Genomic DNA, 27,070 nt, shown 5'->3' on the forward strand with positions numbered 1-27,070 from the left:
TTTGAAACGAAGCCAAATACCTCCACAATGTGCAAATCAAAAATTCCCACATATAACTGCAACCGACGTTGCATGTGACCGTCTGGCCTAATTTGTACCATCCTCGGAGACCCAGGGGCAGTTAGCCGGGTAGCAGGGATTTCCGTGGGCGAAAGTTTACTGTAAGAACGGGAAAAGCAGTAAACTTTCGCCCAAGAAAATCCCTGCTACCCGACTAACTGCCCCTGGGTCTCCGAGGATGAATCATGATGTATTAGTAGCTGTGAGCGTCTTGCTGGTGCAACCCGCGTTAACGCCAGGTGTACGTCCGGCGTAGATGGGGCCTAACAACGTCAGCGCCGGACGTAAGGGCGGGTCGTTTCTACAAGAGCAACTTTTTTGCAACTGGTTCCAGCGGTGACGAAAATCGCCCTGCCTACTCGTGTAGCCAAAAATGCGATGCAAAGGAACGTTCCAAATTATTTGTGCCAAGTGTATGGTTTGGGGGGTGGAGTGTGCCAAGTGGTCTAATAATGTACGTATCAGTAATACAGGTGAGAACGCGTGACTGAATTATTATGTTAGTTGCGTTTTCGTATTAAGCTATGTTTTATTGTTGGTAAAACCACTTCCAGAGTCTCTCCTGGCTAGTGTCTCTTGTCTCTGGGTACGAGATTTCCCCCCGGCCAGAGCAAAATTTACCATAGAGACGCGCGGCTGGTGAAATACAAGCCAGGATTGGTAGGCTAAAAAAGATCAAGAAGACAATCTTCAATTTTAAAAAAAGCTAGCTTCCCTGAAAGTTTCCCTAAAGTTTCCTGCGTCAGCCAATCAACACTGATGGTGTGCGGAGTTGAATGCAAACTTAATATCTTCGTTTAATATGGAAAAAAGAATCCGGCATTTTAAACTATATGTACAATTCCTGGAAAATAAAAATATTTAAGATTATGACTAACTGATTTTAGGCCAACTTTTAATGAAATAGTTTGGCAGTTATAATGAAAAGATCTCGCCTTTTGTCCCTGAAAGGGCCAAATTTAGCGACCTCGAGAGGGAAGTTGTAACAAGGAGGTATTGCACGTGTTATTTCGTCCTCAATTTTTCTTGCAAAGACGTCGGTTACGTTTCATGTTGCAGGAAATACATCCTCGTGACAGCACGTTGTTTTGTACAGTATGTCCCTTCTAGTTAACACCGGATGTGATTGTTTTTAACAAAGCAACAACAACAAAAATTGGTTAACCACCGTTAACAGGTTGAAAACCGCAGGCTTCCGGGTTTTTGTTTTTGTTTTTTTTTTTGGTTAAAATGGAACAAAACTTTCAATTCAGCCGAAATTTTTTAATTTGTTTGACCAAGAGTTTGACCCATCGTTAAAGGTCAATTATTAGTCTGGATTTAAATTTCTGAAATGTCTACAAAACCGATGGTTACGTCGCTCAAAGGGATGTTTCAGTTTCCACTGTTGTTTTGTGAAAGCGAAGGACGGCCTAGCTGATCTAACGTAGAAATAATCAATTCTATACGGCACGCTAACTTCAGTCGAAAGTCTCTTAGCATCCGACGAAACGAGTGAAATGGGAAATGCCGGAGTGGAAGGGAAAATGATCACTCCAACCGACTGAGGATAAAGAAGTTTTCTATCTGCTCTGATACCGAAATATTTATCGAAACATCTGGATGCGAATGTCTGGGGTATGTTTAAGTCATTGGCCTTCATAAACATAAAATTTAATCCGTTAGATCCTAGCTACAACCGGTTTTTAGGCTCTGTAACGGTCCAAAATATCTTATCCGGAGTTATAATAGATCTTATATGGTTCAGGGCTTTTTTGATACGATCGAGAAGTGCTTACACAGACTTAACACAGACTCCATACAATGTCCATAATATTTCGAAATTCTTCTTCTACGTTAAGTGAATTTCTAACGTGATATTGGAGTACATTAGGCTTTTTCACAACGCCATACATTTACTCTAGAGTGATCAACTTCCGCTCGGATTGTGGACATAGCTATGAAAGTGTCACGGTCAGCAGCAGGAGTAATGGGCTCCTGTCAGCAGTTAGGTCGGCCGTGAGTCACAACAGTGCTTAATTTTTTGGGCTCCCCGGCTTATAGATGATCATATAGACTAATTTTGCTCTTGATGGGAAATGAACGCGTATGTTAATCGAGGCATTTGAAATTAACACAACCTAAATTAACACCGAACTAAGGGGAAATTTACCTTGAAGAGTGTAAACAGTATGAACACGAACGAGATGATTAATTGAACTCAGTGAGGAAATTATTATTAATTAGCAAGATTAGTCAATAAGACAATTTTTAATGAAGTCCTGCCATTTGACCACATCTGCCAGAATCCCTTCGCAGCTCTCTTATTTTTTAGGCTTATTTGTATTATTAGGATGATAAGATTTGAATTTGAAAAGGAAAGGAAATTAATTCCGGTAGTCGTATAGGTCAAATCGAGGTCGTGAAAATGGCCTGTCAGCAATGCATGCGGGCGGGGAAGTCGCGTTTTCTACCAAGCAAGAAAACAATTATTTCCCACATAGATTCAAAATAAATATACTAAATACACTGAAATAAATGCTTAGAAAAAAATAAACCTAAAATATCCTATAAACGTTATATGCAAAGGTTAAAAATACTAAAAAAAAAGAAAAGTTATATGCTGTTTAAGTCTTCAATTATTGCCTAAAACCCCAAAAAATTTTGGTAAAAAGAATAGCGGAAATTTTTAAGAGAAGCGGAAATTGGCGCTCCAAGGTAGCCCTTAGTTTAAATTATTCATCGTATCCCTTCCATAACGTTCAACAAATTTAACTTGAGCATTTTTAAAGTATTTAGGGTATTTTGAATCGAAAACAACCTCTAGGAAGGCGAAAGCTACTGGGAAAGGGATTGGTTTTACAGTAATTAGCGTTCGTTTGCTTTCGCAAATCTGAAAAGTCTTAAAATGATTATAAACCCCCAAATTCTCTTGACTGAGCCTCATACACTCATCACTGTGTTCCATGGGCGAAACCGAAGCTTAACTCACAGGAGCCCTTATACACCCTACCCTACCCTATCTTAGGTAAGATGCAGTCACGTTGGTTGCCTCTATTCTGGTTACGGGCGTGGCTGATAGCATTAAGATAGAGCCCTTGATGCAAAAGGTTTTCTGGTACAACAGGCACGTTCCCGGCCTTTTTCCTCGGAGCAGACATACGTACGGGAGCCAACCTGACACAGGTGCGCGCGAAATTTGAAATTTGTCTGCCGCGCAAAAATCTTCCTAGGGTTTAGTGGAGAAAATCGCTGATTGTTGTTACATTTATTACACTGTCGATTCGTAGTGGCATTCGTTAAATTGATTTTGAGAAAACGATGCTGGTGAGTGTTCTATTTTTTGTCTTATATACCTCTTGGTAATAATTATTTTGATTTTTAGTTAAGTGCATCGTAAAGATATCCCCTGGTTCTCGGTTGACGCCAACTTTTTCAAAATCCTTGACTGGGTGAGAGGAGGAGGCAAAAGATGGGACAAACTCAGGCGATATATACGGTTGAAAATGGTGAGTACAACGTTCACCATCTTAGGTGTATCTTTTCAGTCATCAGTGACGCAGGCAGGATTTTGCTTCCCCACTGCAAAAGGAGCAACCACGAACCCAAGCTCAATAACGTGTTCCTTGACGGCAGTATCTCTCAACTAATCGCAGCTCGGCTGCTGTATTCAGACGGCCAGTGAGCGCATGTGAGTCGTATGTGTTGCTCATCTCATTCGTGTGAAAAAAAAAATAGCTGATAACACTCGGAAACATCTTCCAACTGTGCCTGTGTCACTCACTAAAAATGCGCCTTAAGACTTAAGACATCAAATTTCTTTCAACCCCATCATATTTTTTATGGTCTTTTGATCATGTACTGTTCCGGATAGGTCATTCAACCGAGAACGAGTTTGAATTGTATTACAAGGTTTACGTTATGTAACAGAGACAGAATTTGGTTGAAAGGGTTTATGTTTCGTCCGGCTCTGAAGTTAAGCTGAGAAGCGAGTTCCGTAACACAAGCTTCTTTTCCAAAATTTCCTGTAATCTACAGTCACAGGTAAACTCCTGCGAGTACGGAGTAGGCCTTCGAGTGAACGAGCTAAAGTTTAACTTGTGCGAGAAAGTTTCTCGGTTACGTTATACCAGACGAATAAACTATTTACGCCAGTTTTATTGCTCAAAACAATTATCTAAAAACATGAAATGGAAACAAGGGAACACCATTTTTGCCTTTTCCGTCTCAGCTTTATTCCGACAATCCCTTGGTTAATTAGTCCAGGCCAGGCCGACACCCACGCTAAGCTCTAGCATTTCCGGTTATATGGAGCTTCCTTGCGGAAGAGACTCTGCTCAAAATGGATGAAACACTTGGAAGACGCCCAGTTAAACTCAGAAATAAACATACGCTTTGGGTCTTGATATCATAATCCGATCACCCCTCAATCACCTGAGAATACTATCGTCCAATAACAAAATTCGTCCTGGTACTCTCATAGTTTCTCACTCGGGCTTCTGACTGATTTTTTTTTCACGGTTTTTAATATAATTTATGAAAAACGTACACAATTGATTAGTGCAAAACATTTGCGGTAAAGGTTTCTGTTATATTCAAAGTATAATGACCTGCAAAAGCTGAGAAAAGTATCATGCTTCCTGTTAAATATATACATATCTGCCCCCAAAGCAGGGTGGGGGCGGGTGGGGTAATTTGTGTCATGAAGGACCAGAAAGTAAACGTCATATTGTCCTTTCTATAATCACGTTTTGCTGTTATATTTTCCTGGAGAACCATTAAAGGTGTTTGAAAACAACGAAAATCAAGTCTGCCTCGTGAAATTAAAGATACAGGATAGTTCATCACCAGCCACCCCTCCCTTAGTTTTAAAATCTAACTCGTGCGTGATTGACGTAAGAGCTAGGTAACCGCGTGTATTCGAGAAAATCAAATTTTGTAAATCAACAGAGCAAGGTTTGCAAATGCCTTGCCTTCATTTCATTCAAATTTAAGGAAATTTTGTTGGATATTTGTCACTGAGAAAACCTGTCGAACATGTCTCATAAATGGCAAGAACAAATACCGCGGAATAATGCCCAAGCGAGCACAGATTATTCGGAACTTACGGACGTGCAGCCATCTTTGACAGGTTTGAGCACTGGTGGCGCTTTGCAGCAACATGTTATTGCCAGTCCCCGGACTTCAAAGAAGAGGAGTTTTCTACATGCATTGAGCAAGGGGTCACAGAGAAAAGGAACAGTAATCACAGGGCCGATGAATCAAGATGGTATGGCGGAGGAAGCTTTCGAAGTAAGTTGATTTAACTTGCATTGTTCATGGGAGAGGTGTGAACGTGTTATAAGTCGAAGTCAGTTTAATCGAAGGTTAGTACCTTTCTTCACGCTTACAAAATTTGTATTGGCGAATGTTCAAAATGTTTTCCATCGGGAAAAATGTGAAAAAGTAATATCACATTCGGAATCTGATTGATTAACACAAACGCTATCTGTTATAATTTGCAACGAGTTTTAATTTTAAGACTAACAGCTGTACATTTGACTTTGTCTTTATCTGACTCAGTGCTTTGTTTAGACCTAGGACAAAAAGAAAGGTGTTAGTAGTGAAGATAAGGTTTCATAAATAGTTTTTGACCTTTTTATTTTAATTATCAACATAATTTCAACTAAAATGTTAGTAATTTGAATTCTTTTCTTGGAGAATTTTCAATTGGTTCTTTTGATATAAAACAACTACACTGTAGTTGCCAGCCATTTATTTAATTAACAGCATAACGTTTACTGAAGAGTCATTTCTATAAGTTATATTTCATTTGCTACATTATTTGAGTAGTAGTTTTCGTAGTGATATATTGCTTCAGTTCTCATTTTGAAATATAGTATTTAATTTGCAACGAGTTTTTACTAACAGCTGTACATTTAAGTTTGTCTAAATATAACTCAGTGCTTTGTTTAAACCTATGGCAAAAAGAAAGGTGTCAGTTAAGATAAGGTTTCATAAATACTTTTTTCCCTTTTATTTTGAAACTCAACATAATTTTAACTGAAAAGTTAGTAATTTGAATTCTTTTCTTGGAGAATTTTCAATTAGTTCTTTCAAGGTAAGTTGCCAGCCATTTATTTAATTAACAGCATAACTTTTACTGAAGTGTAACTTCTATAGGTTATTTTTCACTTGCTACATTATTTGAATAGTAGTTTGTGTATTGTATCAGTTCTCATTTTGAATTGATGTAAATTGATGTACAGTAATGAACAGTTGAAGGTTTAAATTTATCTTACTTGTAGTTCAAACTACAAGCTGGAAACTTTACTCAACAGTGAAAAAATTTCTTACCTTTCAGCATACAAGAATAATTTTTGGTTCTAATCAAAGGCCATGATTTCTCAGACTTCACAGTCAAACTTGTATCTCCCAAAGCAATTTATTATATCAAGAAAATGTAAAGTCTAATTGTCCCTTGCAGATTGTACAATGTACTTCTTTTTCCTTCTTTGTTTGGGCTGTTGGGCCTTAACTTTTTTTTTTTTTTGCACATTGTAAACATTAGTTAAACAACTGGTACATCAGGTAATTAATATGATCTCTCTCTCTCACTCTTGTCTTGATTGAACCTCTTTTTAAACTGTGGATATAAGCTATCTTGTATTTAAGTTGTTGTTGTTGGTAACATTTAAATTTTTTGTAGGAGGCTAAAGAAGGCGATGCTGAAAGGATACGAATCATGAAAATGGTGAAGGTGGGAAAAATAAGAACATGTAGCTTAATATTTAATATGCATTGTGTGGTTCCAGAAAACATCCATACCCCCACTATGTACAGAAAGATTGGAGATTCCAGAGGGGTGGGGGGTTGGGGCTCATTGACCCAGGAAATTCCAGAGGGGACGAGGGGTGAATGGTTAGATTACGTAGTTTGTCAGACATGGTTGTTCAAAATTGTAACTTAACAACTTCGTAGATATTTCTCTGAAGGCGTTACTTTGTTTAACTGTTTTAAAGAAACCCTTATTGCATTAAAAACATGTTTCCCTTCTCCAAAAAGCCTTTGTAAGGGAAGTAGTCTGTATTTGAGGAATTTCTAAGGGGGTGGGGGTTAAAAGAGATACCTCAAAGATGGAAAATCCTGGGAGGTTGAGGGGGGTCCTATGTAAAATTCGGTGCGTGATGGGGGTATGGATATTTTCTCTCTTTTGCAATTTCCAGTCACCTTCCATGGGGTGAATACATGTGGATATTTTTCTGCAACACACGTTTTCAAGCAAGTTTGAGGGAGGACTTAATTGAGGATGGCAAGACAAGTGGGAGGAGGGAGGTTGATAGAGAGGGAAGGCTCAATTAATTTTGTAAACTGCAGTTCAGTAGCAAAAAAAGTAGGAAACAGACTAGAGTTACAACAAATTAAAAGTAGTGTGGGATGAGATGTCTAATGTTTCGAGGGCAGGGCATTGGTCACGTTTCTGAATATCAAGAAAACATTGGTCACGTTTGTGAAGATCAAGAAAGCATTGGTCACGTTTCTGAAGATCAAGAGCAAATTACTAGGCAGCCTAAGGGTGATCAGTGTTCCAAACGTCCAGCAAGTGAACAAACCATACTTTAGTGTTATATTCATGATTAATTACTATTAATAATACCATGTGTTATTTTGTTAATTTGGTTGTGAAGGAAAATTGGGAAGCAGGGGTGGGGGGAGAGGAGGGAGAAGGGGTTTAATGACTTTCTTCCTCTAAAAATGGGGGGCTTATTTGAGAGGGCTGGCTTAACAGAGGATTTGGCTTTTTCCACATTTTATCAATAGGAAGGTAAATTGTCTGTTGAAGATGCTATGGAGCAGGCAAAGAATCTTGGAATAATGGCATCTGCTGAGCCAACCAATGATGATGGAAATGCAGAGGAAAAGATCTTCAACTTTGGAGTGTACAAGTATGGAAGGGACAGGACAAGTCTTTCAAGGAGAATTTTACAGGTGTGACTGGTGATTTTGTACACGTACATCTCACATAAGTCATCTTTAAAATTGATTCAAACAGTAACAAAGTAAAATTTATTACTTTAAACATCAAATGAAACTAAATGGACAGCACCAACTTGATGACATCTAGCATGATAATTCTGTCCAAGCAAAAATAGCAACACATAATAGAGAATCAAAACATTTTCTGTGCTTCCCTAGAGTGGCAGAAAGATGAGTAGAACTTTGGAATAAAGAAAAACTGTTGTGAAAACACATGCCACAGACAAATGCTTCTATTTTAAATGCTACATGTATTTCATTTCTGAAATTTCTGTAAGATGAATTGTTTCAGAATCTGTTTATTCCACAAAACATGGATTAATTAAAAATAAAAAAACGTTCTCTCTTTCCTTTATGAAATAACTTTTAGATAATTTAGCATGTTTCCTAAGAGTTACAGAATCATGGTTTTTATCCTTTCAGCTCTGATTTCAACATGCGTAATTTTTCTTGCTGTTTTCCCTATAATTGAGGCAAATTATCCTCAGGGAAGACATCAGACATGTGGCAGCAAAACAGATTTCCAGCAAACAAGGCTTAAAATTTCATGGGCGACTGTCAATGTTTATCTTGCACCACACATCAAACAAGTTAGAATGTTCAAGACAACTTTTAACCCTTTGGTGACCCTTACTTTGAATAATTTATTTCTTATTTTTCTCTTTTAGTTTGACTTTCAAGAAAAGGTTCTCTGCATCATTCAGAAAGGGAACAGAAACAAAAAGTTTGCATTCAGTGACCTCAGAGGTTTTGACAGCGAGGTGAGTCCAAGGAAGGAGGATGTGCATTTCTCAAACTCATTAATAATTCATCAAGCCAAAACAAAGCAAATCACTACCGTCAAGGAGGTTTAGAAATGCGATCTTAATTATCATAAAATTTTGTGAACTTTTACTTCGAATTTCTCCAAGAATTATGAATAGTTTGAGAGGCTATATCAAACACTCAAAAGAGTGTTTCCTCCTATTTCCAAACACCTCGAAGTTGGTTAAAAAAACTCGGCTGTGCCTCGCTTTTCCAACCTACTTCTCGGTGTTTGGAAATTGGAGGAAACACTCTTCCTCGTGTTTGATATATTACGTGAAAGTTCCCTTTAAGTAAAATTTAATACAATGTTAAGCTTTGACTAGAGAACTGTGCAGTGAGTGTACACCAGATCGGAACACATTCTGAAGACCAGGAAAGTGAAGACTTCAAGAGGATTCATTTACAGTCATTCTACATTGCACATGACACACATTAATTTTTTGAAATTTGAGTGGAGTTTTGAAATGTACATGTCAGTTTTGAACATGGCCAGCAAGATTTCAGAGTTCACATAGATATTTCCCTAGACTAGTTTATTGACAGTATACATGCAAAGCTATAAATTACATTAATTTAGGTATTTCAAAAATTAAAACATACCAATATTATTGTTTCCCAATTATTTTGAATGTTTTTCAGTTAATGCTTCCTTTTCGGAAAGATTTCCAGAGAAATCTTCAAGATTCCATTCATTTCAAATGCCCGACATTAGAAAAAGGAATTATAGAATTATATTAGAATTATGCTTACTGACATTTCTTGTAATGTAGTTAATTGTTGGCATTACTGTGCAGCTGGTGTTGAATCCATGTTGATGTGGTCTAATTTCAGGATGGCGTTAGGTTTTACATCTATTTTGACAGTGATTATGAACTTGATGCTGACAGTGTTGAAGAGAAGAATAAGGTCAGTGCTGTGTGATTTCATAGGATTTTATTTAGTGTAGATCAATCCTTTTGATCAGAAAGAGAGTTTGATTATAGATCAATCAATCAATCAATCAATCAATAAACTTTATTTATCCATGATAGAAATTATAGCTAGAAAGCTTATGGGGCCATGCCAAAAAGAAAAGGATAAAAAAAAAATGCCATTATTATCATCATAATATCAGTAACTAATTTACATACTACAATATTACAAATAATTGAAATAGCATCAGGGTATTTACATCACAAGATCATAACAACATTCCAAATTTCCTGACCCCCCGCTCTTAGCTACCACCTGATCCATATCTCAGATAAGTACAAAATCTAATCATAAGTGTACAAAATCTGTGTCAATGTTGTATGGTGGAAGGTAACTCGGCTGAAAAGTTCAGTTCTCTAAGATCTGATGATTGCCAAGCTTTCTTCGTGAAGGTCTTTATTCCTGTTCCATTTGCAAGCGGTGAGAGGAGATTCCAGATGATGGCACCTCGGTATGCGATAGAGTTTTTCATAAATGGCACAAGATGTGCACAAAATGCTTGGTTTGGGATAGAAATCTCTCAGACTGGCTCTTTATCCTTTAATCTTTTTACATTCATGATGGTTGCTTTGCTGAGCAACCTTTATTTACATACAATGCAATAACTTCTGTCATATTTATTTTAATTTGTTTCCAGATTTGTCACCTACTGGACTCTATTGTGCAGCAGAATAGAGGAGATGAACCTGATGGTAAGTGAATGAAAAGCTGTGAGCATTTTGAGAAGAAAAAATAAATGTGTTTTCCTACGTGTGGGTTTGTTTCTAATGTATATCTCTCCATCAAGCATTTTGATTTTGATTTTGTCTTTGGTATATCTGGAGAATGATAATGTTTACTTAATGTTTTGATTGAAAATGTACATTTTTTAGATGGTTGTCAGTATTGGAATTTTTTTAAAAGTTATTAATAAAGTTGATGAGCTTGTAATTAAAAATGAGTTTATGAGTAGTGCAATATTTTTGGAAGAAAACGCTAGTTTTTGTATTAAAAATAAAACTTAAATTTATTGCCACGGTGAGAAATTTTTTCAGTTGTATGGATACATGTATAAAATTTTATTAATTTTAGGAATGTTTCAAGCAACATCACTAGATGGAGGAAGAATAATCAAGGAAGGGCAGATTGAGAAGAAAGGCCACAGTGCAGCATTTATGATGTGGCCAAGGTAATGAGGATATGAAGATTCATGTCATGTGTAACAAAACCTTCGGGTTCTTATAAAATTATATGCATTGCTATGTCAGTCTTTGAACTCTCTCTGATATAAGTAATACAGTGGAAGCTCTCGTAAGCAGGTGGCCACTTACGGGAATTTGCGCTTCCCTACAGACTCCCTTTTCTTTAACAGAATGAAAGAAGTTTGCCAAAAGTTTAAGTTCTTTTGCATTCTTATTTTCCCATCAGACGGTGGCTACGAATTCAGCAGGGAGAGCTATCATATTTTAAACTTGGTGAAGAAAACCAGGTAGCTATAAATGAATTTTAAATAAATAATAATAATACATTTATTATACAAATATGGACAGTGTAAAACTTACACTTTGGTTGGTGTAGAGGAGTTGGGGATTCAAGTACAGAATATGATGCTTGAATGGCAAAAACAGTTCTCACAGCCATCCTTGTAAGATTTTGCATGAATTGAGGTGTCAGATTGTTAGCTAATCACAATCCTTCCCAGCCTTGCATTAGCCAGTAGTCGTGCTCTCTAGTAAGTTATAAATGCAGCTGTAATAAAAAAAAATGACGTAATAAAACGAAATTTACCCTCTCAATAGATCTCTGTGCAAATCACTGCTCTGACAATTTTTTGAAAACCTTTTTCTTTGTGTTTTATAACCACTATAAAACCAATGTATAAAACAAACAGATTCCATCTGGACAGGTGTTTGCACTCTGTTAATGCACCTGTAGAGAAAATCAAACTGAGTTTAATCAATCAATCAATCAATCAATCAATCAATCAATCAATCAATCAATCAATCAATCAGTCAGTCAATCGTTCAATCAATTGATCAATTAATGTCAAAGCATTGGATGAGGTTGCCCTCTATTTCTGAGCCAGAGGCTCATGTGTAAAATGTGAGCACCAGTGATCACATTACTTGACTATTGCTCATAGTGCAATTTTTTGTGCATGCCACACTTTGATGTCAAGTTGGTGTTAAATTAGAGTACACATGGACAGCCAAATAGAATCTATTTGTTAAATAATTGTGTAATACTGATTTGTAAATTGGGGGAATCTCCTTGACTGGCTTTCCTAATCAATTTTAAGGCCAAAAGGCATACAACATGCAGATCCAATATTTCTGCATCTGAGTAAATCTCTTTTTGCTTGGTTTAATTTCAGACAGCTTTGAACATTGTCAAACTGGGGCCTGGATTGGCAGAAGTGAAGAGTGTGGATCACAATGCTTTTGTAATCATAACAAGTAAGAAAGAATACAGGTAAATATAGAATGATTAATAAACCTTATCTACTGTTTATCAGACCCTCAATTGCCTCCTGTCCGTTTCATGTTGTACACAATGTTTCTTGTTACTGAAATGAAGAAATTAGCTCTTTTCTACTATCATGATGGCATTATAGAAAGACTTCTGACCTGTTTCCAAAGACTTCCTTTGTGGTTGTCCAACAGATTAAAATGAACTGAACTGTTCTTTGATATTAGCGGTTGACGGGTACAGTCAGTCATTCACTTTAAATAAATAAATGCAGTAAATAAATGCAATGCTTTAAGGTGGGGCTCTACCTGAATTTGAGTGAAATTTGAAGAGGTTTTAAGAATGGATAGAAGAAAGAAAATGATTTTTGGAACACTAATAGACAGTTGATACCCACGCAAGAGCACCCCAGGTTTCTAGTGGACTAACTTGGTGACCGTCTATTAATTATTAACTACAAATTCTAATTTTAAAACATCCCTAAATCTTCAACATTTCTTATTTCTTTTAATTTTACCAATCCTTCAAGAAAAAGTATTTCCCTCCAAATATACCTAAAAATCACCCAAAAATTCATAAAACACCCCAAATCATCGATTTGTGTAATGAATAGAGGGTTTTTGTATTGCTTGAAATGCGAACAAGATATTTCCATTTGACTGATTTTAAGCGGCGTGAAAACGGCTTTCAGGTGAACCCCCACCTTAAATTAATTTTGTAGTTTTCAATAATTGTTCTGCTACAATGATCACTTAAAACTTGGTGAATTCTTTTTTTCAGTTTTCGTGTTTTGAACCTGAACAATGTTGGAGATAATGCGGTGGAGAGGGAAAGGGATGCTTGGATTGAGGTTGTTTATTTTTAGATTTAATTGGTTTGTTTTTTATTTAATTTGTAACCGCCTAGTTTTTCAATGAAAACATAGAACATGGTAAGTTTGTTTCTAGTCAACTGCAAGGTTAAACATGAAAATATTACATTCATTCTTCTATTTTTGTTGCATTTCAGGCCATAACTGAGGCATCCCAGGTTAATTTCCGTAAGTCAAGAGTGATATCATTCCCTGATGAACAAGGTATAATCTGTGTGTATCTTTATTGCTAAGTGTGTATCTCAGTTCTTTTAACTGGCTGTTTGAGTATAACAGTTGTTTACTGGTCATTTAAGTGTTGAACATGGTAGGGATGTCAAAAGTGAGGGGGCCATATCATCTGAAGTAAGATATGTGCCAATGTTTGAGGCAGGCTACTACTTTGACACTACTTTAACTTCATCTTCATAACTATTAAGAACAGTCTAGATTTGCTGTTTTAAGACATGTGGGATTCTTTGTCAATGTGTAGTTCCAGAAAAAAAGCCGTACTCCCCCATAGGAGGTATTTTATTCGCAAGAGCTTTCTATAATCCTCTTGAAATTCCAATATTTCTTCAAATTTTTTAGTCTTTAAAATCCCCCCGTGCCCTACCCCCTGGAATTCCTATTCCCTTCAGGGGTGAGGGACATTTGGATATGGCCATTTCCATGGACATTTTCTGGAACTTCACAAAATTCATATTTATACCAGTTTCAGTTTATGATATTGTGGTTTGAGCATTGCTAAATTTTAGTGTTTGATTTTTGTAGCCATCACATCCTCTGTGGCAGATCAAGAAAAATATTTGAAAGATGTTGTCAAAACTCTGCAAAGGGTATGTTTTACTCATTACGTAATAGTTGATAAGTTGAGTTAGTAGCTCCAGAATATCCAGAGCTCTAGCTGGTAATTGTCTTCGGGGGATATTTGGATAAAGAGAGGAAAATGGGGAAATTGTTTGGTTCTTGGCTCAAGTTTTATGTACAGTGTGCCATAATTATGTATACTAAGTAACACTACCTTGAGCTGAACTACATGTCGGCTAGCTAGTAAAGGTTTGAAGATGTTGAAGTTTTTGAATTGAACAGGCATGAACACTTGCAGATGACACTTTTTCAAACTTGCATTAAACCCCAAACAAGTCTCCAATGCACTTGACATAAAATAAATGACTTAAAAAAAAATGAGTTCAAAGTTTTTTGGTGGCACATTGTATCTCTCTCAGGGAAATAATTTGAATATAATTATTGTCAAAAATTAAAACAACATAAAATTAAACATTTCCTACATTTCAGGAATTGGAGCAACTTGCGTCTGTGTTATCAGTGGTCAATGCACCTATTCAAGCCACCGTCCAGGTGAACTTAATACGTAATTATGTTTATTGCTACTGGTTTTCAAAATTGCTCTCTCTCTCTCTCTCTTGATTTGGTTTACACATTCTCTTTGCCAATTGAATGTAAGTAGAAAATCTACTCCTAATTTTTACTGATGGATGTCGGTCTTCACCAACATGTGTTGCTGAGAAATGAAAATTGAAGTGCACATTGTTCCAAAAATATTATAATTTATTGTATCTGGGGCAATCAACTTGTCATTTACACATTAATTAAATTCCCAGCTTTTCTGTGTTTCCAGTTTCCGTCCTTGGCTACCCTGTGACAAGCACTGTGTTTGTTTTACTATCATCAACCGGTCATTCGTGTCTAAATCTATTCTCTACCAGGAAAGGGGAAACACTCTGTGAAAGCTTACGTTCCTGGACAGCGGCACATCTTAAAACAGTCCTAACGATCTAGATCTAGTTCTAGGGATATATAAAGCTATGTTTGATATACGTCTTAATTGTTCTCTGTTATTAGGGGTTTGTAAAAGGATTTTGAATGTAAATGTCTTGAATATCTAGTTACTGGAGTGAGTTCATCACATCTTCTTCATCATGTGTTTTGTTCTGTTCTGATCCTGTCAGGTGAAGAAGGTTAAGGATGTTGTTAGAAATTTGGATTCACAGGTCAAAACTGGCGTGCTATCATGGACAATGTAAGATGTCTCCTTGAAGATTTCCCTTTATGTGTATATATTTCAGACCCAACTTTTGCTGTTGGGAAGAACCATTTTTCTTCAAATCTGTGTGGAAAATTTATGTCTCTGTCTGCGAGGTGCTACATCCGTTAACCTGCATGGAAGCAGCCCTGAATGTACACGGTAACCTGATAATTATTATAACTTTTTTGTCTCTAACTTGTAGGAGACAAGTGCTTCAGTCCAGGAAAGATTCCCTCAGGGAAGGCAGTTCAAGTGTAGCTCAAAACAGAAAAGGGTCTTTAAAAGACAGCGGTAGCAATTTGTGTCCACTTGTTGGCACGTCACCACCAAGAAGAAAGGACAGTGATAGACTTCCTAGCATACCACCTCAACAGGATGATGGGTACGAAGCTGTGAAAATGCCTCAGAGGCCAACGCAACAAAAGCCTGTATCCGGAATACCTGCTGACAATTCACCATCTGAGTATTTTACGCCACCATCACGCCCTCAAAAACCAAGTTCACCAAATGCATCACCGGTTAACAGTAGTGTACACCAACAACCTGTTCCGCCAGTTAGGCCTGGGCGGAGTAGCAGTTCTTCAGCAAATGCTTATGAAACTGTTCAAATATTTCCATCAAAACATGGCGATAAAGACTCTGAAAGTGGTGATTCACTCTCTTTGGACAAGCCACCGAGACCTCCAAAACCTTCACAGTTTGATGACAGCTCAAGCATTTATCAGCAGCCCCGTGCACCAGTTAGTGTTATTACTCCTAGGGATGATGTTTACGACAACGTCCACATCAAGAACACTCCTTTGTCTTCAAAAGATGCTCTGACCTCAGCTGGGAAGACTAACAAATCTAGCACTGTTGGAATTGCTGTTGGCTCTTCAGACAAAAGAAACGAAGAAGCCCCGGATGGTAAACTAGAAATAGATTCTGGTGGGATGGGATGCAGGAACATTGAATCAGCAATGGAGGAAAGACGACAAATTCTGAAGGAGATGGAAACCAAAGAAGGTGTGGTGTTACTTTCTGTTCAGAAGGTGAAAGAGAAAACTTCTGATCACCTCAGGGAGACGTATGGTATGTGTCTGTTGTTTAGAAACACATATACGTCCCTGCATTTCATCTTCATCTCTGTTATACTTTTTCTTCAAGCCCTTGTTTGCTGGTGGTCAGGTGATCTTATCCATCAAGCTTTTTATTGTTGTTTGCATATGACCAATTGAACAAAATTTCATCCTTAATTAAAAACAGTGCATGGTAGATCAAGAAATTGGTAGTTAAACATTTTTCACTTCAATGGTCTCACGTGGGGTTTTGTTCTTAAACTTTCAAGTTAGCTACCCTGTCTCATAGAATCCTTGAAGTGTGGCATCTCTGAAAACTCAATAGCATGACTCACCCAACTTCCACGTTTTGCAGCTTGACCAGCTCTTCTTAGACTGTTCACAGTCCCCTATTTTTCTGTGGGATTTTTGAGACTCGTACGCTTCGGTTGAACTCCCGCCATATTAGTTTGTAAAGGCGAGCGCAACTTGGGGAGAGTGCCTAAACTACTGAGGGGGGTTCCAGTCAGGGTATGTTGATTGCCACATCCCGCTCCCCTCGGTAGGTTAGACACCCCCCAGGTTGCCTTCACCGTTATAAACCAAGATTGCGGGAGTTCGAACGAAGCGTACGAGTCTAGAAAATTTCATGGAAAGATAGGGGACTGTGAACAATCTAAGCTCTCCTTATTTGAAACAACAGTAAAGTGCTTTCCTTGACAAGGTTGCCTGATCACTGGCCATAAACAAGGGAGCTATCAATTCACTTTCAATGTTTCTCACTTTCACAACTGATATTCTAAACCTTGTGTTTTTAGCATCTTAACTGACCTCAACTCCTTACCTTTTCTTTTTTGTTTCTACAACTTAATGCTATTTACGTTTCTCTTTGTCTTGAAGCAGTGCTACCTTCAGGGACTCTTTCACCTGGTATGTTGCTCTGTCAACCAGAGGTCCTAAATTCTTAATCGCTAAGCTGTATGTAGACTTTTAAATTAACGGTCATATGTAACATACAGTAATTTATATGCTCTAACTTATGGCTGGCTGGCTGGCTGAATGAAGCTCTGTAATCACGTCGTAATTTCCTTGTAGAGTTGTGCATTAAGTCTAAATACTGCTTATAACTAGAAATTTTTGTATTCTGCTCATTCTCAATGGAATGAGTAATAAGCACACCATCCAACCCAACAAGGAGGTTAGGGTTAAAAAGGCCTTTTACCCCTCGAACCAATCTGGCAAGGTGACCAAACTCTTGACTAGCCTGTTGAGATACAAAGCCTTCACCACTTTTTTAGGTGACATTTTCCAACACTCAGAACTTAATTGGAAAAGCAACAATGGCTGACTTTTCTTATCTTCATTGTGCTTGTGTTTGAGTCCTCTTAATTTCGTTGACGTGGCCAGTGCAGTTGTCCAAATCAAGCAATCCTCCTCTTTCACCCATAAGTGGCTTTGATGTTAAGGCTGGTTTCCATATGATTGCAGATCGCAGATCGCAATAAGGTCTGCGATCGTCTGCGATCATATGGAAACTACTTCTGCGATCGTCTGCGATCCTGCGATCGTGATCGCAGACGATCGCAGAAGATAGAACCATGTTCTATCTAAAGGCTGGTTTCCATATGATCGCGGATCGCAGATCGCAAACAATTGCAATTGATCGCAGACGATCGCAGAAGATAGAACATGGTTCTATCTTCTGCGATCATCTGCGATCACGATCGCAGGATCGCAGAGGATCGCAGACGATCGCAGACCTTATTGGGATCTGCGATCTGCGATCCGCGATCATATGGAAACCAGCCTTTAGTGAAAGTATTGTGCAAAAAAATATGTATTTTGAATTCTTATTGGTTACTAACCTTCATGCCTTTCCGTTTTTTACTATCTGTTTTCCTTTTTCCATTTTTTCTTCATTCGTGCTTGTAATGATACAAAAACTACTTTAAAAAATGATAAAATGAAACGTTAAGCAATCTACTTAGAAAATAGTGTTCAAGCATTGGGGAGCAACTGTGAAATATAATTTAAAAATACCATGGTATTTCTGTCAATAATAATAATTGCTACCTGTAGTTTCCGAGGTTATTGTAGACTGCGGACAGTCTGTCTTTTGCTGAAAAATCCGTGGAGAGGAACACAAAATTGTCCTCACTCAGTTTTTTTACTTTTTTCTCCGCGGATTTTCGAGCAAAAGAGAGACTGCCCGTACTCTAGGATTGTTGTGAAATGTTAATATGAACAACAGTGAAAATTTTATTAACATGGAAGCTTGTTTCAAGGAAGCGTTTTAAAACGAATGTTAATTTTAAAGTTTAAAGAAAACGGCAAAACGTTTAAGTTTGCAAAACATGTTTCGACAGAGACTTCAGTCATCTTCAGTTACTTAATGTACAAAGTGTTTGAAGTTGAATTTATAATAAGTAGACAAAAATGCTAATTATGATAAACGGTTACAACAAAATGAACATGAAACGTGACGTGAGAATTATAAGGATAATTTTAGATTTACGGGGTGTAATTGTTGATTCAAGGACGGTTGTAATATGAAAAGCCTCTTTTATCTTGAGTTGGAAAATGGTAGAGGCGTGATCTAAAATATGGAAACAATCTAATGACAATAAGGCACGACAGTGTTCAGAATTCTGCAGACGTTTGAAAATGTGAGAGGCCCTATCACTGGCTAATTGCTCATGTGCGTTAATTTTATAGCTATTAATGTACGTTTATAGTTACAGATTTGGTTATAACAATGTTACCATCACTCTAATTCTCTTTTTATCCATTGTTTTTCTCTAAAGCGTCTGAGGAGATTGGGGATGCTGAAGTGTTGGAAGAGACAAGACCTGCCGCTGGAAGCAATCCACCACCACCCCCACCCCCACCCCTCCTTACAGGTGGAGTGCCCCCACCCCCACCTATTGGTGGCATTTCTTCAAGAACCTGTGCAGTCCAATCCAAGGTCAAGCTGAGGCCTTTCTTTTGGAACAAAGTTCCAGCTCAACTGGTAATGTAGCGTTTTGAATTACTTTGTGTAATGTAAATTTTTATAACAATTCAGGGTTGCCACGGACAGGGCAAAGTCAAGGAAAAACGGATATTTTGTAAAGGTCATACATCTTATTCGATGGCTTTACATGTAATACGCGCGGATATTTTGCGAGTTGCGGAGTATTTTTCCGAGCCAGAGGAAAAATACGAGCAATGAGCGATTTTGTTATTTTGGTTTCTCTTTTCTGGTAAGAGTGTTGAAATACAGCCGGCATTATCTGTCCATCCAGCTATCTATCAGTAAATGCCGCATGCGAATGACGTAAACAACACAGAAAGCCAGTGAAATGTCGTTGCCCATATTCACTCTGTTGTAAACCGGTCAAACCGGGACATTACAGTGTATTACAGCCTTGTATTTTGCGCGTTCTCTTGACCTTATTTGATGAAACGACATAATAGTGGAATAATAAAGGGAATTATGCATCAGGGTCAGGGAAATTATAAATTAAATTATCTTCAAGTCAGGGAAAAACAGATCTCTTTTAAGGTCAGGAAAAGTAGGGAAGATTGTATCAGCTGAGGGAAATTCTAAATTAAATTATCTTCAAGTCATTGAAAAGTCAGCAAGATTTAATTGTATTTTTGTTAAGATATCCACAAGGTTTGCGAAGAGTTTTCTTGTTGTTAAATAAGTTAAAATTAAAAACGTATATCATCACTAGAAAGAGCACTTTTATATTAGTAACCCTGCAAAGTTTCAGCATATCAGGTGTAATATCAGCTGAGAAAATGTAAGTTGAAAAATGAAAAATTTACAGTCGTTTGTATGACTGGGGCTATGACGTATACCCCGAGTCATACAAACGTCTGTAAATTTATCAAATTTCATCTTACATTTCCAAAGCTGATATAACACCTAACATGCTGAAACCTTCCAGGGTTACTAAAGTAAAGGTGATCTTTCCAGTGCTGGTATCAGTTTTTCATTCAGTTCAGTTTTAACTCATTCAAATCTTTTGTCGCCATTTTGGAGAAGGGTCTATTAAGATATTGATGCATCTGAAGTACGTGTAGTGTTACGACAGCTAAAACAGGGGCGCTCGACATCAAAGCAATGCTCTGGCCTTCTCATAGGGGAATTTGTGTAAGATGACGCAGTTTGATCTCTGATCCTTAAAGGGACAGTATCACGCTATTTTTAGTAACACATCGAAAATCAGAAAGACGCTATTCGGTTGATAGCAGCCAAGATATAATGACAAAATTCCATTAAAAGACTATCAGAATGCAAAGAAACTATCCAAGGATGTTTTCGCCGGCAGATGACCAAGATAGAGAGGGGTTCAAATTTGAAAACGTCTGGCGGATGTTTTTAAATTTTGCTGTTGTAACGCACTCAAAATCGCCGGTTGTACTATATTTTGGTTCAACCTTTCGTCTTAGAATCATTATTAATATTTCTTTAAATTAGCGATTGAGAAATTAATTAACACGGTGTTCAAAGTTTAAATTTAGTGAATTTTTGCCCAAAATCATGATATCTCCCATCCAGGCTTTTAGCCAGGATTTTGAAAGTGGGAGTCCAAATTTTATGTGGGCCGAAGGCCCACATAGCATGGTGCCGCAGGCGCCATGCTGCTAGGGGGGTCTGGGGGCATGCCCCCCCAGAAAATTTTGAAAAATTGAAGCCTCTTAGACGTGGTTTCCGCGATTCTGACAGCTGTAAAAGTCTTTCAATTTACCTATCAAACCGCTGTTTTTCCTTGATAATTTTACCAAGCTATCCTTTCCTCAACTTACCTTGTTTAACATTGAATTATATTTGGGACAGGAACTCCAGTTGTTATAAAGAGTGATTGAAATTTGAAGTCGTCAAGCCATGATTTACACGAAAGAACAGATATGCATGGCTTTGTTGGTCGAGCTGCATTCTGGTCTACAAGTGCCAGTCTCCCAAATTCTCAGAAATGCAACATCTTTTATTATTTTCAGTAAAGAACTTTAATTTATGTGTTGTGTAGTCATTATTTACATTCAGACAATTGGTAGTGCAAAGCCTAAGACCTTTTCGAAGAAAACAAATCTACTCAATTACAACTGTAAGTCAGTTTAATAAACCAATATAAGACCTATATTGTCGAACTGCTTATGGGCCTAAATTGTGCGTTATTTGGATTTTATATTCTTCGCGGTTGACGGTCGAAAATTACTCTAGCTGCCTCGTAGTGGACGTCTTTAATTGGAATCAAGGCTCATATCCTCATAAATAATCACCAACGCGCGTATTTATTTATAGCAGCCGGCAAAGTAGCCTGGGGACGACTTGGTAAGCCAATATCACTGAACAGCGGCTTTGCCTGTGAAATCGCTTCGCTCAACTTTGTTTCATTTGATCAAAACAGAAAGGAAACTCGCTAAAAAAAGTGTTAATATAGAAGAAAAATACGACAGCATCACTAAAACAAATCTTGAGAGCAAAAAGGAATGTAAGTTTTATTAATTTATAGACAATGTTTTGTTACATTAAGCACAGAAGTTCGTAAATGGCCGCCCAAAACAGGCCGTCGAAAATCTCCCATTTCTGAGAAGTGGCCGTCCTTTGGACGGCTGGACGGCCGCCTGGCTATAAGCCTGCTCCCATCGATCTCCCATAATACTGCCCCTTTAAGCTGAAAGTTTAAATTGCCGAAAATTTTAGGGAACCTACATGTAATTGTGTTGATCGTCTGCCACCAGGTGTCCAGTTCAGTTTGGATGAATGCCTCAGATCGTACCAAGAGTATAAATTTGGAGCTACTGGAAGAAATGTTTCAGATTGAGGAAAAGGAAAAAGCTTTAAATTCAGGTGAGTACATTTGCAGGACGAATCTTGACATACCTTCAACTAAGATGGCTACTATTCAAAGAAATTCCAGTTAAATGCCTATTTCATTTTAATTGCCGCGAAGACGGGTATGATAACAATACGATAGAGCGGTTTTCAATTGAGAGTCAAAGCTAATTTCGCGTTTACTTGGTTTGGATTGCTACGCCCTGTGATTGGTTAACAAAACTCGTGCTACTTTCTCAACCAATGAGAAACAAAACCTAAACCAATCGTGTTTTCGCCGCACGCGTTTTCCCGCGCTTGGCGCCAGTTACATGTACTTGCTTCCAATTCTGATTGGGTCGTTGTGTTGTTTCCATCTGTTTCGATTGGTCAGAGTAATTACTCTGGTTTTGGTTTAACGACACTCAATTGGAAACCGCTTTATTGTGTGTAAATTAAAAATAAAATAAAATAATGTAAATGAAAAAAAGTCAATCCTACATATCATTGTTATTTCTTGTCATCTGGCATCTTGTCACATTAACTTACATGACCAACATCTCGTTTGTGCTCGCCATGATTCTTTATTTTTTTGGTATTTTTCTTTAGATGGTCTAGAGCGCTTTCAGTTCTTCCACCTGTTTTATTGTGTATAATATATTAAGTATTAAAATTGGTAAAAAGTAGGCTTAAAACTGATCTAAAAAACTGAAAAAGTTTTGCAAATTTTCGAACCGTATTTCTGCTTCTCCTGCTTCGGGGGACAAGAACCAGAGATACGGTTTAAAACTTTGGGAAACTTTTTAAGTTTTTTTAGTTCAGTTTTAAGCCCCCTTTTTACCAATTTGCCAAACGAACAACATATTTAGTATTACTTTGGGTGAATTTTACCATTCTCGGATGTTCATTTGCCCTTTTTAGCGCCGACAAAGCCTTCTGCAAAGACACTGCTGGATCCGAAAAGAGCTCAAAATCTCGGTAAGGTTTCATGCTTGAAGTTTAGAATAATTATATTCATTTGGTGCCACCAAGAGCTACATACAACAATTACTGTTGCAGTTTTAATTCGTAGAAACGAAGTGTTTCAGCTGATTCTTACCATCCACAGAGAACTGAATAAACATTACTGTGTTTAATTTCCCATAGAGACATGTTGTTCGGGAGAGGGTTGTGGGGGTTTGAGTGATTGTAGGACGAGGGAGGTGTAGGGAGTTGAAAAAGCATAGTGAGAACAATAATGTTAAAGGAGCAATGTCACGGCGATTTTGTTGTATATTGGTCAAAACTGCCGAAATATTTTACGAAGAAGCTGGTTTGTAACATGACATTGCTCTTACAGCACCGGGAATAAAATATTAAGGTTTTCTCCCAGGAAAAACAAATTAAAATCAGTTTCAGCGACTTCTCTGAAATACACAGGAAGAACTTGAAAAAGTTGGCCAATTTTTTCAAGTTGCAATCCACTTCCATCCTAGCTATCCGCAGCCGAACATGATTAATGGTAGTTTCGGTGCACTAGTAGGGTTGTTGTAAACAAAACTTAAGGGTACTTCCTGGGTTCGATAGGGTAAAAAAGGGAAAAAACATTTTTTTCGACCAAATAGAATTTGGGGATTTTATCTAACATTTACTGAAAAAAAAATTGAAAAATATTAAAAAGCGCGCGAGATATTTAGGAAAACGTATTTCCATCTAAAAGTAAATAAATAAAAAAGGTGTCATAATCTTCTTAGTGCGAGACGCCCCAGAGGAATTTTCGCGGCAAACGCTTCATCCGGGAGCTCGTATTTCAGAAATAAGCATATTTTGTTTACATCTCGCCTGCAGAAAATTTCTCACTTCAAATTTTCTATTCTTTGCCGGCACTTCCCACATGGAAAAGTCATCAAAAAACGGAAAGTTCCTGTGGATAAAATCCCGGAAGAAGCCAGGGCATAAGAAAAAGGGAAAGATAGAATTCAGCGAAGATCGAAAACGTGATCTTGCAGAGAGCAACAAAGGCTCTTGGTTCGACCAAGAAACTCTAGTCGACGTTGAAGGTTCTGTCGAAGTTGATCACGAAGAACTGGAGCAGCGGCCTTCAAATTAATCCACTGTTATTGGATCAAGTACACAGAGGTCGATTGCCGTGGAAAAGTCCTGCAGGGTAACTTTGCAAGCGTCCTGTGAAAATATCAAATATCATATTCTGCATCCTCCGGGCCGATTTCTTTCTTCTGCAGCGAGATAAAACCAAATAACGTTTTACTGCGCGTTTGTAATAAAACATTGGAATAAAATCAGCAAGAATTAGACCGATGAAATAGAACTCAATAGAAGCGTATCAGCCCACGTGTAATACTGGAGATAGCGCGTTCTGTATGGCCCTTTCTCTTGCTTTTTGCTCCGCTCCACGCTATCTTGAATATTTCTTACGAAGAAATCACCATCGTACCTAAATAACAGTAAAAATGCGATTTTCTTTCATTATACATTTCCTTTGATACGAAATGAATAATCGCTTTAGCTTGAAGCGCCTGGGTTGAAGCGTAAATTACATTACACGCAATCAAAACGAAAAACCCACCCAATAGATTTCATCTCTGTTATCAGTGCACTCCTCCGAGGAGTGCACAGTTTGGCAAACTCTCCGCTGACCCGCTTCTGGTTTCGTTAGCCTTGGTTTTTCCCCGTTTTCCTGGTTGATTTTTACGTTTTCCTTTCGCCACTTTCCCCATCTCGCTCGATCACAACAGCGGAGTCTAAAACGTGTCTGCAACGCGATACTTTTTCCGCGAAATTCTGTTGTTGTTGACGCCATGGGGTCCTGTTGCTCGATTTGCTCGCCACCTAATGAGGTGTCATAATCTCCTGTGGAGGCTTGTTTTTCTTGCAAACCTTTATCGAGCGAAAACTCGCACTTGAATTTTGGCAGAGTATGTCGACTTTGAACGAATTAATAGGGTATGTGTTTTGACGGATTGTCGTGAAATTTGGCCAGAAGATTCGAGGAATAATGACAAACAAAAACGTGTCAGGGAATTTTGATTTTCAAAATATTTTTCCCGTTGCGACTGTTTACGCAACACGACTCAAATATTTTTTGCTACTCAAACTTTAGACGTGGATATCTAAATAACCAATCAGAATTTCGAAAAAGCCTGACACCTTTTTGTTGATTGATACCTTGTGAATAACACTGTGCAGCGATTTCCTCCTTCGCGCGGCGTTCGATAACCGATTAATTCAATGGAACGACCATCGGTCGATTCGTGGTTCTACTGGCTCCTGGCACTTAAAAAAGGAAAAGATCGCTAAATTATATTTTTTATAGGAAACTACAGTTATTAAGCTTTATAATGATATATAGTTTGTTAGAGGTTTATTAAAACTTGCACGCGTACGATTTTTTTTCCAAAGGACACCCGCGAACCCAGGAAGTATCCTTAACCATTATTTTAACGATTCCATTGAAACAAATACGTTTTTTTGGCTATTCATAGTTACACTAAAAATAGGTGACACTGTCTCTTTAAGAAAGTCGTGGCAAAGGTGAACGAAGCAAAGACTTAGACGTCTCCTATGATCACCGATTTGGACTGAAAACAGTAATTTTTTTACTCAGTATAGTGTTTCACACGAATGTTTTGTTTTAACAACAGAGTTGATAACTAAAGGTAATTTGGCCACCGTAAAGAGATTCGAGTGCTGACGTTTGGAGCGTTGGCCCTTTGTCAGACGAAGCCTCTGATGAAGGGCCAACGCTCCAAACGTCAGCACTCGAATCTCTTTACGGTGGCCAAATTACCTTTAGTTATCAACTCTGTTGTTAAAACAAAACATTCGTTTCACCACAGTTGCTTTAGAAACGAACCCCCTTATATAGTGTTTCAAAGATTGCTACCACTTCCCTTCAATCAGAAACTGGAATCAGTATAATGTTATATCGTAATTTCAACTTGTTTAAGATATTTGAGGTAATGACTATTTCAGTTTTCCATAATTCTTGCGCGACATTGACGTGAGCTTCATTTTGATGTAACAGGAATTTTCTTGAGTGGATTTAAACTCAGTATAAAAGAGCTTGACGAAAAGCTGGGTGTGTTCAGAGAAGAAGATGGAGCGTTACCCATGGATCATGTGATTGCTTTGAAAAGGTATTAAAGAGCGCTTTTCAATTGAGCGTCGTAAAATTGAAACCTGAATGATAACTCTAGGGAGCTTAAGAAACGACGACGGCAACGGCAACGAAAACGTCACCTGAAAATATAACTTTATATCATTTGTGCTACTTCGCGATTATTTCAACTCGCTGAACTTTTACAAAAATGGCGAACTATCCAGTAACCAAATTGGTAGGAGTGGCGTACAAGTTAAGAAAGAAAATGAAAAATTCACCGTCGTCTGTTGACATTCTCTACAAAACCTTAAATGTGGTCATTTCACGTTGTTGTTTTGTAGAGGACGGCAAAGAAATGTACGAAAATGTAAAACGCGCGTGCAGAGCGATTGTTTTGGCTCATTACACCTGTTGTTTTGCGGTGTTGTCGTTGCCGTTGCTGTTGTCGTTGCTTAAGCTCCCTTCTGGCTAATCACTGCAAATGTAAACAGTGCAATGAACCAATCAACCCGAAGCGAATTCATGTCACCCGTACCAAGCGCGGGAAAATACATGCGAGCAAGTCACGATTGGTTTTGCTTTTGCTTCTCGTTGGTTGAAAGGCGCGAGTTTTGTCAACCAATCACAGAGCGTAATAATGCAAGCCCAAAGCAAACGCGCAATCACTTTCGACACTTAATGATTAGTTATAAGTTTCTATCAAATTATACGTATTTTAACTTTTCGACTGTTTTGTTTGTTGTCCATTACCGTGACTGTCGTCAATTTAATTCTTTACTCAAACAACGGGAGTTTTGAATAGTTTAAACACACTCCTTGTGCAAGCTCTGGAACTGAGAAAACGTAAAGTCTTGGATGTTTAGTAAAGCACTGATTTCAAGCCTCTCCGTAGCCTGTTTAGTGAAGATCAAAATTATGTTCTTATGAAGTGATAACAGAAAAAAGT

General features: G+C 37.8%; 1 protein-coding gene and 1 long non-coding RNA gene across 6 annotated transcripts in view; one reads left to right on the forward strand and one right to left on the reverse strand.

Moving 5' to 3' along the window:
* The first annotated feature begins 1,367 nt into the window (after positions 1-1,367).
* LOC146478134 (uncharacterized) overlaps positions 1,368-27,070 on the forward strand; it is a 35,943-nt gene continuing 10,240 nt past the window's right edge. The window contains exons 1-22 of one of the 5 annotated variants that reach the window (XM_085112827.1): positions 1,368-1,677; positions 3,425-3,548; positions 5,171-5,331; positions 6,728-6,778; positions 7,840-8,007; positions 8,724-8,816; positions 9,694-9,768; positions 10,472-10,526; positions 10,906-11,002; positions 11,242-11,302; positions 12,188-12,285; positions 13,063-13,132; positions 13,291-13,357; positions 13,907-13,971; positions 14,432-14,494; positions 15,106-15,176; positions 15,385-16,253; positions 17,120-17,149; positions 19,024-19,229; positions 21,953-22,061; positions 22,947-23,003; positions 26,050-26,161. In XM_085112827.1, coding sequence (XP_084968953.1) covers positions 3,512-3,548; positions 5,171-5,331; positions 6,728-6,778; positions 7,840-8,007; positions 8,724-8,816; positions 9,694-9,768; positions 10,472-10,526; positions 10,906-11,002; positions 11,242-11,302; positions 12,188-12,285; positions 13,063-13,132; positions 13,291-13,357; positions 13,907-13,971; positions 14,432-14,494; positions 15,106-15,176; positions 15,385-16,253; positions 17,120-17,149; positions 19,024-19,229; positions 21,953-22,061; positions 22,947-23,003; positions 26,050-26,161 — 2,615 coding nt within the window. In that variant the 5' untranslated portion in view covers positions 1,368-1,677; positions 3,425-3,511. Of the gene's footprint in view, positions 1,678-3,424; positions 3,549-4,836; positions 5,332-6,727; positions 6,779-7,839; positions 8,008-8,723; positions 8,817-9,693; positions 9,769-10,471; positions 10,527-10,905; positions 11,003-11,241; positions 11,303-12,187; positions 12,286-13,062; positions 13,133-13,290; positions 13,358-13,906; positions 13,972-14,431; positions 14,495-15,105; positions 15,177-15,384; positions 16,254-17,119; positions 17,150-19,023; positions 19,230-21,952; positions 22,062-22,946; positions 23,004-26,049; positions 26,162-27,070 lie in introns of those variants that run through there. The other 4 variants (XM_085112825.1, XM_085112830.1, XM_085112826.1 and 1 more) reach the window with 4 other exon arrangements.
* Positions 16,500-17,914, reverse strand: LOC146478135 (uncharacterized). Its single transcript, XR_014865261.1, has 2 exons — positions 17,220-17,914; positions 16,500-17,182 (listed from the first exon to the last, which is right to left on the reverse strand). It is a non-coding gene; the product is annotated as an uncharacterized LOC146478135 (long non-coding RNA).

Source organism: Pavona decussata, unplaced genomic scaffold (assembly GCF_977016875.1).
Source record: "Pavona decussata unplaced genomic scaffold, jaPavDecu1.1 SCAFFOLD_67, whole genome shotgun sequence".
NCBI lineage: Eukaryota > Metazoa > Cnidaria > Anthozoa > Scleractinia > Agariciidae > Pavona > Pavona decussata.